At 38.5% G+C, this 14,813-nt stretch overlaps 1 protein-coding gene across 5 annotated transcripts in view; it reads right to left on the bottom strand.

Annotated features, from left to right (window-relative positions):
- Nucleotides 1-10,902, bottom strand: part of LOC109418683 (netrin-B) — a 286,837-nt gene extending 275,935 nt beyond the window's left edge. The window contains exons 1-2 of one of the 5 annotated variants that reach the window (XM_019692908.3): nucleotides 10,123-10,902; nucleotides 8,558-9,887 (exon numbers count right to left, since the gene is read on the bottom strand). In XM_019692908.3, coding sequence (XP_019548453.2) covers nucleotides 8,558-9,647 — 1,090 coding nt within the window. In that variant the 5' untranslated portion in view covers nucleotides 9,648-9,887; nucleotides 10,123-10,902. The remainder of the gene's footprint in view (nucleotides 1-8,557; nucleotides 9,888-10,122) is intronic. The other 4 variants (XM_019692917.3, XM_062845596.1, XM_019692898.3 and 1 more) reach the window with 4 other exon arrangements.
- Nucleotides 10,903-14,813: the final 3,911 nt, after the last annotated feature.

Genomic DNA, 14,813 nt, shown 5'->3' with positions numbered 1-14,813 from the left:
TGACAGCAGCGCAAAGGCATCCAGTTCGATATAGTACAATAAGAATAGAATACATTTAGGAGTTGTACAAAAGTGTAAGTGCAACTGCCAATTCGAATCGCTCACGTAGTGCTCTAGTCAAGCCCGTGCACAAGGGGGGGGTTTTGGGTGTTTAACCCTCCCCATTACCGACGCTTCATACACTAGGCGCCCCTCCGCCTTTTGCCGAAATTGGCAAAAACCCCTCCCTTGACGCCACTTCTGTGCACGGGCCTGGCTCTAGTGGTCAAAAATAGTTGTAAAATTATTTAAAGTGATTGAAAAATACAAAAAAAAAAAACTACCTAATGAATCCCTTAAGGTGAACATATGACGAAGCCACACCTCAAATTTTCAAGACCACAAATCTGAGAACGAAATGTCGGATTGCGCTGAAAATTTGATCGATTGGTTACCCGCTGGTGGTGACCAATCGATCAACTTTTCAGCCCAAATCAATAGTTGATTCTTCAAATTTGTGCTCTTGAAAATTCGAGGTGTGGCTTCGTTATATATTCACCTTAAAGAATTATCTTTCGAAGAAATTCCTTAATTATTTCTGAAAAAAAGAATAGTAGAAATTTCAGTGTATTTGATGGAAACAAATTTCAAAGAAATTATGAATAAAATTATGCAAAACATTAACTAGAAATAAAATAAATCCCAAGATATGCATAAAAAAATCCAAAAGTAACCCAATAAATTTCAAATAAAAATTGAAACAGAAATTGCCATATTTATGCGAAGGAATTGCCAAACCAACTCCAATAGATATATTAAATAAAATGAAAAAAAAGAAGGATTTGTCGAAGAAATTTCCTAAAAATATTTGCCTACTCGATTCTCGAAAAGCCGGGGTCTGTGGCGCAAGTGGTCACACGTTTGCTTCATAAGCAGATGGTCATGGGTTCGATCCCAGCCACGTCATTTTCGTCAGTTGCTCTTTCCCCCTTAAAGCAGCAGACACTGACGACACTCTTTTGAGCCCATGGTTCAAACGGACCCGGATACTGGGACATCGGCGAACGGCAACTCATAATGGACCTCCAATCGGACTGGAAAAAGAAACAACCCAAAGCCACCCATCACCATCCGCGTGCTCATCATTCTACCATGGACAGGGTAGAAAAGTGACAACCAGTTCGATATATTAGAATAATTGAATACATTTAGGCGCTGTACAAAAGTGGAAGTGCAGCTGCCAATTGGAATGGCTCACGTTATGCCCTAGTGGACAAAAGAGATGTAAATTAGGTTAAGTGATTAAGAATAGGAAAAAATCTCAAAAATATTTTCCTACAAATTTCCAAGCGCTTAAAAAACGCCAACAATATTCTCAGATAAAATACATCCTGAAGACATTCAAAAGAATCAAAAACACCCTTCAAAATCACTAATAGAGTTTCCATAACACTTGCCCCAGAAATAAAGAAAATAATTGTAAAACAAAAAAAAACAACTTCTGGAGAACGTTTCAAGGAAGTGGAGGGAGGAGCTTCTGTAAAAATGGCTGAAAACATTTATAAGGATATTGCTGATAGATCCTTAAAAATCTAAGAGATTAACTGGTTAAATTCCTGGAACAATTTGAAAAGATGTGGTCGTAGAAATTGCAGAAGAAATTCTTTAAAAATTTTCGAAGGAACTACCAAAAGTGAGTCCCGAAAAAGTTCACCAGCAATTATTGAAGGAATTTTCAAAATGAATTCCAAAAAAAATCCCAACGATTTTCCAGAAAAGTTTTTGAAGGCATTTCCAACACAACTGCAGAAGAAAAACAAACGAAAGAAACTACACAGAAGCAAATTTAGGAGAAATTTCTCAGCGAGTGTCAAGAGAAATTACCTTCAAATTGCGCAAAAAATCAAAGAAATTTCTCGTAAAAAATCCTGCAGGCATTTCAAAAAGAACTTTAAAAGAAATAATCAAGTTAATGTCGAAGAATTTCTTTAAAAAATTGCCAAATAAATTTCCAAAAAAAAGCATTGGTAGTTGAAGCATTTTCCAAACAAAGGCCACAGTAATTATATAAAAATGCGGAAAATTTGGCAAAGAAACATCCTAAAAAAATACAAAGCAAATCAAATTTTCAAGGAGGGTTTTGCCAAATAAAGTACCAGAAAAATATCAAAGAAATTCCCAAAAAGTAGACGATTGTACTTCAAAAAGAAAAAAAAAAACACGATACCAAAAAATTACAGAAGAAAATCTCATAGGAATTTCTGAGCCTTCCCAAGAAATTGCTGAAGGAACTATCAAAAAGTAAGCGAAGCAATTTTCAAAAGAATTGACGAACAAAATATTAAATTAACTGAGGCAGGAAACTTCGGAGCAACTCCTGATATAACTCTAACAAGAAAAAAATAAAATAAAATTTCCATCGAAATTCCGCAAGGAATTATTGATGAACTTGCATACAATTTACAAAAAATGGAAATGGAAAAATTGGAATTTTCCAATGGAGTTTCTGAAAGATTTTCTCACGAAAATGCATAAGAAATCCCCTATTTTATAATAAAAAAAATTCTCGAAAGAAATAAGGAAATAACTTCTGTGGGAGTTTCCCAAAGAATTTTTTGCATAAAATAAAAAAAAAAGCAATAAAAAATATATGTAGACATTTTTGAGAAAATTTCCAAGGAAATTTTAGCAGAAATTTTTAGAAATAAATTGCAGAACAAAGTTCAAAGGCCTTGGCGAAAGAACTTAAAATGCTGAAAAAATGCCGAAAAATTGCCGCAGTAATTCCCACTGGAACTTTCCAGAAGAATTGGCGTGGATTTTGGAGCAAACTGAAATTCCCAAGCTAATTTTCATAAGAATTTCCTAAGAAATTTTCAAAGAAATGGTCGAAAAAATCTTCAACGGTTTTTTTTTAGGAATTGCCGAAGGGCTATTGAAAAAATATGTAAGACATTCTGAAATAATTAACAAAAGGATCCGTAAAAAATCGCAAGATTTTTTTGAAGAAATTACTGAAATTTCTACTTTAAAACCATATTTAGTTACTATACGTACCTACCTTCAAATTAGTTCATCTGTTCAGTTGCTATAGTTGCCAAAAAATTTCTCAAAGGAATTTTCTAAATAATTGCCGTAAAAGTAACCAAACAATTAATAGAAAAAAGGTTCCAAATAAAAATGTAGTTACCTACGGTATCGTCAAAAAATTTAAAAAAGGAATACATTTCCAAAGAAATTTCCGAAGAAAGCCCTTAACTTTGTTGAAAACACCAGCCTTCCAGCAAGCTTCTCGGCGTTCGAGGCTTGTGATCTCTACAAAGAACACTGGACGTTAATGTGTTAAATTTAGATCTCAATTGATAATATCATACCTATCCAATGTAAAAAAAAGTTCACAGAACGACTAAGACATCAAAGGTTGTTTATTTTTCAATAAAACGTATCAGTGAAGAACTAGATTGAAAGTAGTGAGCTGGATTTTGTATTGTGAGATGATCAATTCTCAGTTTCTTGTAACATCACTTGTTTGTTTATGATAAGGTTTTCACAGTGGCCAAAATTTGTAAATTATACAAATCATACTTGTATATTCACTAACATATGTATGTTTGTAACGCATGACGTGTAACGCGTAACGCGCTATGTGTTACATGTAGAATGTCATAAACAACCAGCAGACCACGCGAAAATTTATAAAAATATGTCATACAATATGGATTGTTTATTAAAACTTAGATCTAAACATTAATGGAACGAGTTGACCTCGGCTTTTTTTCTCAGGGTGTCTACTCAATTATGAAAATGAAATTCCCTGATATTTCCAGGTTTTTCTCCAGGTTTTTACAAATTATTCCAGGTTTAACTTATCGACTAAACTAAACATGTTTTCATGGAAACGCAACTTTTTGGGAAATTTCCAGTTCTAATCACAATGACATTTAAGGAGAACATTCCACTAGCATTGAGGATGGAAGCACGAGATAATTTTCTGATGGAATTATTAATACAATCCTGGCGATACTTTAGGAGAATTTTCTGCATAATTTGATGAAAATTATGTTTATGAATTTCTGAAGGAATTTAAAAAATTGCAGCTAACGCTTTTAAACAAATCTTCAAAGAAACCCTTCTCGCATAGCTTCAGTTATTGCGAACGTTGGTTTCGCAAAAGAATCTCTCACACTGGCGTAGCCACGGGGGGATTTAGGGTTAGAACCCCCCCCCCTCCCCCAGAGCCAAACATTTTGGAACAAATTTTCAGTATAAAGCGCCTTGCGACGAAAAAATTTGTCGGCTGCGCCGCTATTTTCAAACTACAAATACAATTGCTCATTACTGTTTACAAAATGTAAGTGGCAAATCAAAAAAGGTATCATTGACCGTTGAAAACCCCTCCCAGAGACAATTTCTGGCTACGCCACTGATCTCTCAAGTATGTATTTTTCAAAAAATTCGCTAGATTCTTCTCTCCAGCGATTCCTCCTTTTATAGCAATTGCTAGCAACAATGTTAGTTATGTTTTCTAGGACTTCAGTCCTAGTTACACTCGATAATTTTTCCACATAAATTCAACTAGAGGAATTTCTTAAATCCTTCAGAATATTTTGATTCTTTTCTCCACAACAAATTTGAACGATTACTTTACGTCAAAACATCGTTTTTACCAAAAGTACAATGAACAAATACTATTACAGATGGACTACTTCCAAAATTAATAGAAAAAAATTGCAATTCAATAGTTTTGGTTGTCAATTGTTTCACTCTTGAAACAAGTAATTGACAATTAGAATATACTAATAAGTTGACTACCATGTTCCAAATCTATTGCATTATGTCCATCGAAAATAGTTTCTCTCGAGTTCGTTAAAATATGTGGAGCTCAGAAGCAACTATGAGAAAGAGAGAGTTGAACATTCTTTCAAACATTGTTTAGAAACATTTATGAGTTGTTCTAAAAACGTTTCAGAAATGGCCAGAAAAATATTTAAAAATTCTTCCAGAAGTCATCTAGTTGATTTCGCTATAAATACTAACATCGAATCCGCCGGAAGTTCCGATTGATCAATAATATTCTGCAGGAGTTTCAGGAACTACGCTCAAAATATATATTTAAGTTCCTTTAGGAATTTTCCAACAGGCGATTGCGAATTTGTTAGGCAAACCTCAATAAATTCTACAAGACAGTAAGCTCATTTACATGGAAATAAACAAAAATAGCTTATACAATCTAACTCATCAAGCCAATATTTAACGCTGCAATAGATTGAAAGATTTGAGAATCCAAATTCTTAACAATAAAAGCATGTCGACTCAGTTTTCCGAAATAGGTAAAACATTAAATAGGAGATTGCTGTGGAAAAAGTACAAGTTAGTTTCAACGTGAAGGGTAATGAATATCTAAAAAATAATATTCAACGAGCGTGCAGTTAATAGCGGCGCAGCCGAAATTTATATTCGCTTTAAAACATTTCTAACTGAAAATTGGTATTAAAATGATAAACACAGAAATTCCCTGATTGTCACCAGAATTCCCTGAGAATTCCAGGATTTTTCCAGGTCGAGTAAAATTCCCTGATAATTCCAGGTTTTCCAGGTTTTTCCAGGTAGTAGACACCCTGTTTCTGCACCGGTGTTTCAGCATGGTCAATATGGAGTGAAAACTGTAGGCACCCCAGTGGTACCTCAACTTTGACGATTTCTGTGGCCCAAACCGCTGGATGAAAATATTTCATATTTTGACCACAACATTTCCTATATTTACTGACGCTGCAGTGAAATTTTTATGAAGCTACTTAAAATTTTCACTGAAATACGGATTTTTGAAAAAAGTATGTCCAAAAATGTTTTTTTTTTCATATAAGTTGTTATAACTCAAGATATATAAATTCACATTTTGAAATTTTGACCATACATTATCAATATATTGATGATGAAGTGGCAAAATTTTCAGCCAAAAATATTGATAATTGCCAAAGTTGCAGCAGCTTGAACACGACGGATTTTAGAAGAAAAAAATCAGCTCGGCTTGTTTTTGCTACTGAGTGTACATACAGCTTATTTCTTTCTTAAAAGTATCAATGTTCCGAGGAGGTATCTTGGTTTTCGGCGTCGCCTCTGGCGTTTATAGATTCACTTATTGAACTGACCTTCAATTCACACTGCCCCTCCAAAGATCAGTGGCATTTTGAATTTCACTGCTGCAGAATGCAGCAAAAGCTGCTCAAGTATTGAAATAAATTGTTTTTTTTTCCGTCAGAAAATGTAAACAAACAAGTTGTCTGCTTCCTTGGGAAGATCATATTTCACAATCACTGAAAAAGATGTCTTAGTTGCACTTTGATGGCGTTTTATGATCTTGGGGGCCAAAATTTTAATCGAAATATTTTGTTCGTTATTAGTGCCACATAGAAGGTGTGACGGGAATTAAATTTATGTTGTGCCCGAAATAGACGTGAACTAGACGGAAATAGAATTCGAGGGGTAATTATTCAATTGTATTATTTAAAAGAAAATGAAGTTGTTTCACAATATGTTTTTGTATGATATGAAAGCATATTCATGAATTAGTTATTGGAACCACACTGGCCATGAGGCGTTGGGCGAGGTGCAAGAATGAACTCGATCATTATTAGTCGGTGCTTAGTATGACGGAATAAAACCCTTTGGTACAACATTGCTCATGTGAGTTTCCTATTTGATGATTTTCTCATTACATACTTATCTTGGAACCCTTTCCGAATTTGAAAAAAAAGTTACGGAACAATAAGAAATGTATCACAATGTTAGATTTTCCAAACAAATCACCATAGGAGATAGGGTAGGTAATCTAAATTTGAACCAAATTGCGGCTTTCTGAAGCAGTGCAAATTTTAAGTGATTTTTTCTCCCACATGAAAATAATTTACTACGGCAAAATCGTATGTACATGAAAGCCACGGGTATAAGCTTTCTGTTAAATGGTAAAAAGTTTATATTTGCACCGAATTTCATTGAAATATTTGAATTTTCATCAACAATGATTTTAATCTTAATTTGAACCATCGTAATCATAATTTGAACCAATTTTAATCTTAATTTGAACTACTGGCGGCAGCAGCTCGAGCAACTCACAAACAGCCAATTCCTTGCTAAACAATGAAAAATCACATGAATCTGTTAATTCTCATACCTATTTTTCATTATTTTTTTTTTATTTATATAACGAATACTTGCTAAGTAAGGTACAACCTTTTAAATTTAGGCAGTGGAATCTCAACTCAGAATGTTCGAAATTCTTTAGGAATTTGGAAACTAAATTGGGATTTTTTCATCCCTCAAGAGTAAACAAAGCAACCACTAGCGCAATCTACAGGCCAACACTAGAAGCAGACCCCCGTTTACTAGTTCAAATTTAGATTACAAATGGTTCAACTTAAGATAACATTCTCCAAGTAAGAATCACTTAAATTTGATAATTTTATGACAAATAATGCGGAATATTATTCGGTTGGTCGATTCTACGATAAATAAGCTTTCATTTGACGTGTTCACATATTGCCTGTGATACAATGCATGAGCTGTACGAGTGCACCGAAAATGTGCTTTCTCTTGGGGGAAATGGATGAAATCTCAGTGATTTTTAAATTGCCTGTTTTCCATGACAAAAACGCTTTTTTCAATGCTTTTAAAGTCCATGTTATCAGGTTATATTACGGAAAGCTGTTTAACATCTTTTTCGGGACAATATTTGCTTGAAAAGTACGTCGTTTTAATGAATTTTGAAATGGTTCAAATTAAGATTATAATTTGACTAGTTCAAAGTTTGATTTCTTATTATAAGTATAACATGCCTTTGCGCCTGAGCACATAACTAATGCACGAAGACTTTCTTCCCTAAAATCTGCACCCTGTTGGCATTCCCACAGGTTTGAGTGAGCTCAATAATATTGACCTCAGTTCTTAAAGTTCTCACCGGTAGATTGAGGTTCACGTTCTTCATTGGTACATATAATATTTAGCTTTGAGTATTATGATATACCTAGGTTATTCACCTCTGGACAGCGTTTCGCTCGCAGCGAGATGGTGGCCAGAATTTATACAAGGTTGAACACAGAGATATTTTGTTAAAATTTGTTTCACCCGGCAATGACGCATTCTAAAAGATGTTCGTGGCTTGATAATTTGTAACTAATTCCTTGTAGTACCTAAGTTGAAAATATTTCAATTTGCTGACAGCTGCCTACAAATTCAAGTCTAATCATTATCGGCAGTATGCAAACGATGAAATGCAATGTTGTATGTCAATGAGCGCCTCAAAATGATATTGTTGCTACCTACTACAAACTTCAGTCGGATGAGTCTTACCAACTAGATCAAAAGCATCCGGACACGGTAAACAGTTTGAATAATTGAATCAAATCCCTTACGAAAACGACACCCGCCACGCTCGGTTTGATCTTGCGAGGGGCTCTATGAATCTCAATTGCACATCTATCCAGTCAGATAAAACACTCGTCACCGCCTGCCTGCCGTCAACAACAGCCAGCCAGCCAGCGCCGGGTTCGTGTCATTACCGTTCTATGTGGTAGGTACTCACCTTTACATTCATTCGCCTCCCGCACGGTACCGCGTCCCCACGGACGGTCAAAGTAGAACGGCTTGCAGCGCTCGCAATCCCGTCCTGCCGTGTTATGTTTGCAGTCACACTCTAACTTTCCATCCACCGCTTTGATGCACTTGAAAGCGTGTCCGTTGCACTTGCACCGTCCACCGACGGCAAAATCCGAGAGGGCGTAGGTGGATACTCCGGCCGAGGGTGGTGTGAAAATCTCCTTTGAAATGTATTCGGCTTTTTTGTATTTGAGCTGTTCGGAGGATTGGGTTTTCAGGATGGTTGTGGTCGTAGGCGGTTGCAGCCGATGGAACACTACGCGAATATCGGTTGCGGTGACCCAATCCTGCAGAACCGGGGAGGAATCGAAATCCTGAGCGGAAGGTCGGCCTTCCAGAGTGCTGAATGCAATGCGTGACCCTTGGATGCCATCGGCGTTGTACCGATTGTGATCAACGCATCGAGCCTCCTGTTCGTTGGTTTTGGATATTGTGGCACGCGTCGGACGTCCGTATAGCTTGCGGCACTGTGAACTGTAGAACTGAAACGGTTGCCAGGTTTTACCGTAGTCAGCGCTCTTGAAAATAGCCATGGAGTCAGGGCGAATAGCATACGGACAAAACATCAGACTGACGTAGGTGAGCTCAAACTTCTTTCCTAGGGATAAAGTGAGGGTCACGTTGTCCGGTGGAGATCCTGGATCAACGGAGCCAACACGAGGCTCCGAACGCCAACATGTTACGTTGTTGGAATTGTGTACGTCCGTGAGCGCAAGCGCCGAGAAGCGCTTGATTGGGTCCGAATCGTCACAAATGTCACAACCTGATTCGTTTCGAGCGTTTTGATCCTTGTAGTCACAGTAGCGCGCAGGTTTGTCCTTTCCACAAATGGAGGATGCTTCAATGGGGACTCCGAAGGCAGCATTTACAAAGTCAGGCATACATCTTCGTGGACGATCCTCATCGTAACATGGATCGTTGGCACTCGACGTCTGGAAACTCCTTAAATAGGAGCGATGCGCCAGGGCTTCCAGTAGAAGCAGGCTCAAAATCAAGATAATTAGTTGTGACTGCATTGTTGATCTTCTTTATTGGGGCTTCTTCTCAGAAATCAGATCGATTCACTTTCCCAAGAACATGTTTTATGGTGCACGAGGGTAACGATGTTTGTTAAACTCTTCTCCGGGATGGGGCTTTCTTCGCTTAGGGTTTTATGATTCTTTATGGCACTCTGCACTTCACTTTCTTTTAGAGCTGGCGCAACATGCTGCTGCGACTCTCGTTTTCAGGTTTGTCAAACATCCAAAAATACAACTCTGTTTACATAATAAAACGGAGGGTAATTAAAAATAAATAAAAATGCGACGAGAAGAAGTTCTCTGCGACTTCTAATTATAAAACCAGAACGAGACGACGACAAAAAAAAAACACTTAATGAAATTATACACAAGGGGCACGTCACTGCTTCCCTCTCGTTAGGAGAAAAAAGAACAAATCTAAACAACAATTTGTCCGAATTGGTCGCAGGAAAAGAAAACAAGCGAGAATTACGCTATAAATACATAAATCGTCGGTTCCACACCCAGTGCAGCCTCTTCATTCACTCCGGTGCTGCTTCTGCTGCGGATGCCGTGCCTTCTCAGATCCCAATCTGCCTCAACTCCCACAGCGGCCGCCGAACGGGACACAGTCGAAATCTTTCTTTTATGAATCAAATTAAGTCCACTAGGCGCGTTCGGGAGAAAAGAGCACAGCACATAATCACTTGGCACCCCTTAATCACCTTTCACGCTTCGCCGACACTTGGGCCCTTTTCCTTAAAATCTGTCCCAAAGATTCACTTTTTGTTTCGCCCCAAAGCTGCTACCGGCCACACTCAACCCCAAAAACCAACTGACCACTCCGCGCGGAATCGGGCACGGGTTACAAACCCAGAACAAAAAACAACTCCCACAGATTCAACCACCGTAACGGGGCGATCCTTCCTCGAAAACACACGTCGGTCGCGAGCCAAATTATCCTTTTTTTTTCGTTTGCTTCCAACTTCCTTTACTGTTTTCCCTCACACCACAGCTTCCTCAGACCGTACGGAACGAACGCGGATTCCCTGGCACACGGAATCAAAACCAGACCGTCGTGCGCGATACGAGATTTCCCGGGGAGAGAGCACTTCCCACTATCGATGCACCGTCGGAACTGAGCCGCGAGAAAAGAAAAAATCTCAGCATAGCCTCACCGACCAACAGCGCGCGCTGGGCTAAACGACAACCGACCGACCGACCGACGAGATCATGATGATGATGAAGCGCTGACCGGGGTCGGTCTCGGTAGCATAACTCGAGGGGGTGTTTGTTCTCGCGAGCGCACGGCGGCGTGTGCCGTGGCTGCATCGCTCAGATTCTCTGTATTCGCGAACGAGCCCGAGCATAAGAGCTGAGGAGGTAACTCACCGCTCAATGTTCGTCCCATTCATTGATGTGGCGGCGGTAAGGTGTGATAAAACTGAGAGAATAATCCTGATTGGTGAGAACCAGCGTGATCAAACGGGTCAGTGAGAACTGCAAGTGAGATAGCTTAGGTGAACGTGGCTCACTGAAAATAGAGAACATACTGGGGTTCCATCAAGCAAATGTAAATGAAAGAGATCAATATAGTTTCACCATTTCATGCTTATAAGGCTTTCCCCTTAATTTATAGCGAATTCACCATGCAGCTCAGAATGAACAAAAACATTAGTTGTGTTTCTAGTTCTGTTATCATACGGATTCGAAAAATAAAATTACTTTCGACGTTTTATTTCTACCAAAGGTTTTCGACACAATTTATTTGAAAGCGAACTAACCGTGACCTATCAGCGGCATAATATGATATATTATATGGAGATTGCAGGAACAACAAGACGGGGATATCAAAGGAAGACTTCAGCTTGCTTTCGGAAGAAGTTGAAGTGGAAGGCGAAATCGGGACGATTTTCGACAGCACCCGCAAGGGTGGCGGTGTGCTGACGGAATTAGAACTGAAAGTGAATCACGAGTGGAAGAAAGTGCTGTGCGATCTTGACACCGCACGCGAACACCAGTTTGGTTGGACTCGACTGATTGAAAAAGCTAACTAGAAATTCTGATATAACACTTTAGGGATCGCCGTACAAGGTTCAGGTTTTTGGGGGTTCCTGTTCTCGGACAGGCCAATCTACCGTGCTGGAACAAGGACGAAATATACACCCTGGTTCTGCAAGTAGTCGTAGTCAACCACAGGCTGCTTCTATCGTTGAGAGTTTGTGCCACTCTTGGATTCGTAAAGTTCTGCAACGAAGTTACCTAGAAAGCAAATATGTACATCCACGGGAATAAAAGCTGATGAAATTTTGAGGATTTACCGGATAAAAGCAGAAGAAATTGTGAACCAGTACGGTGACCTCTTCAAGGGTTACGGTCGAACTAGCGGTTGAATGCCTGGTGAAGTGAGCTTGGAGATTGACAGCAGCGCACCCCCGTGATGCAACAACCTCGACGCGCGCCAGAAGGGGTCGTTCCCCCCCCCCCCCCCCCCCTGGCCGACAGATTTCTTTTTTCCAATTTGAACCAATTTAAAGATTATCAATTATTCAGAGTTCCAGGAAAAATAACTATTCTAAAAATTAAAAGTTTTTATCCACAGTTATCGAACCTTTTCACTCAGAAACCACAGGAAATTTCGCCAATTATTTCTCTCAATCTTATCATAGAATTTTACCAAATAATTTTAATATGATGCTATAGAATGCAGTTATATACTACTGCTACACGAATTTCCACTAGTAATCGATTCAAACAAACGTCGTGATAGGGACGAAATACCTGGGACTGTTTTACGAATTCTTTCAAGGACAACTTAAAAAAATCTTTAGGCATTTATTCAGGATTTTCTTCAGGCATTCGTTCAGAAATTTCTCAAGGGACTTCTCCAGGAGTTTCTTCTTGGTGAATTCTTCCATGGGCATCTTGCTGGGTTCCGACAGTGATTGTTTCAGGGCTTGTTACAAGAAATGCTTCAAGAATACCTCCCACGATTTTTTCAAAAATTTTAACAGATGCCTCTGCAAGAATGCATCGACGAATTACTCTAGAATGCTTCCTTCACTTATTTAATCATGGATTGCTTAAGAGAATTTTTCAAGAATTCCTCTATGGGTTTCACTGGTTTCACCAGACATTCCTCCGGGAATTTCTCCTGGGATATATTTAGAGGTGCCTCCAGTGTTTCTTTCCAGGATTCCTCCAGGGATTTCCAAAGGAATGTCAACAGAATTTCTTTTAGGTTTTCTGTTCCTTCAGAGATTTTTTCAAATCCATATATTCATTCAAGAATTCCACTAGAGATTGTTCCAATAATTCAATCTGGAACGATTCGAAGTATTTAAGCAGGAATGTTTTTCAGAAACACTTATACAAGAAATTTTACTAGAGATTTGCAAAAAATGAATCTAGGAGTTCCTAAAAAGGCTGTACAAAACTTCATTTAGGGAGTCCATCCAAAGGTTCCAACAATAATTCGTCCAAAAATTATTGCAGACATGGATTACTTCATATTTTTTACAGAAATTTTTCCAGGATTTTGTTGAGAAAGCTTTCCTGGGATTTCCTAAGCAATCATGGGATTGCTTCCGGGATTCCTCATGGGATTTCTTCAGGAATTCCTCCAGGTTTCCTTCAAGAATTTATCCAGAGGGGAATTTCTTCTGTGTTTCTTTCAGGAAGAACTCCAGGGATTATTTTAAATTTTACAAGAATTCCCCCAGGAACACTTAAAAACTCAGATGTTCCTCTTGGAATTCTTTCAAAAACTTCTCCAGTAATTAATTGAGTACTTCCTACAGGAGCTGTTTGGGGATTCCCTTAGGAATTCCACTTAAAATTGCTTCGGGGATTCCTTCTAAAGTTTCTTGAAAAACTCTTGTTAGAATTGCTTCAGAATTTCTCCAAGAATTACATCTGCGATTTCTTCAGGAATTATTCCTGTTATTCCTCTACATATTCCTTAAGAGATTTATCCAAGAATTTCTTCAGGAATTTCCCTTGGATTTTTCCAGAGATTCCACAATGAATTCCTGCAGGAATTTCTCTAAAAATTTCTCCAGGAATTCGTCTAGAGGATCCTTCAGAAATTCCGCCAGAAATTTTATTAGAGATTTCTCCAGGAGTTCCTTCGGAGATTCCTTCAGGAATTCCTACAGGCATTCCTCTAGGATATCCTCCAGAGATCCCTCCAAGAATTCATACAAGATTTTTTTTCCGAGATTCCAAGCAATCCTCCAGGGTTTCCTCAATACATTCAATACTTCAGGACTTCCTCCAGAGATTCCTCCAGTAACTGCTTCCGGGATTTTAAAAGAATTCCATCAGAAATTCTTACAGAAATTCATCCAGGAATTCTTCAAGGGATTCCTCCAGGGATTTTTTCCAGAGACTCTTGCAGGAATTCCTTAAAAATATTTCTCCAGTAATTACTTCAGAGAACCCTCCAAGAATTCCACCAGGAATTCTCCTAGTCATTCTCCCAAGGATATTACCTTGGATTCTTGCAGAGATTTCTCCAGGATTTTTTTCAGCGATTCCTCCAGGAATTCTACCAGATATTCCACCACGGACTCCTCCAGAAATTCTTCCAGGAATTTCCCAGGAGTTCTTCCAGGAGTTTCTTCTGGGATTGTATCAGGAACTCTTCCTGGGATTCCTCCAGAAATGCAAGCAGGCATTCCTCCAGGATTTAATCCAGGGTCTTTTCCAGAAACTCCTCCAGAAATTACTCCAGGGATTTCTTCAGAGACTGCTCCAGGGACATCACTAGGAATTAATCAAGGATTTCATTTATAAATTATGCCAGCAATTCATCCAGGATTTTTTCCAGAACATCCTATAAGGATTGCTTCTGCAATTCTTCCAGGATTTTCTCTGGGAAAACCTTTTGGAATTTTTCCAGGAATTCCACTAAGTATTATTCCAGATTTGCCTCCAGGAATTCCGTTAACATTCATCCAGGAACTTCATCAGGGATTTTTCCAAGGATTTTTCCACAAATTTCTCCAAGGATTCCCTCAGAGACTCCTTCAGAAGCTCTTCCGAGGATTTCTCCAGAAATTACCCTAGAAATTCCTCCAGGAATTTCTGGGGGATTTTTTCAGAACTATCTCCCATAGTTCCTGTACAGATTCCCCCAGAAATTCATCCAGTATTTTTTACAAGAATTCCTCCAGGAATTCC

Source organism: Aedes albopictus, chromosome 1 (genome assembly GCF_035046485.1).
Source record: "Aedes albopictus strain Foshan chromosome 1, AalbF5, whole genome shotgun sequence".
NCBI classification, from domain to species: Eukaryota; Metazoa; Arthropoda; class Insecta; order Diptera; family Culicidae; genus Aedes; species Aedes albopictus.
The sequence above is the reverse complement of the archived record's forward strand: the minus strand, read 5'-3'. Positions and strand labels throughout refer to the sequence as shown.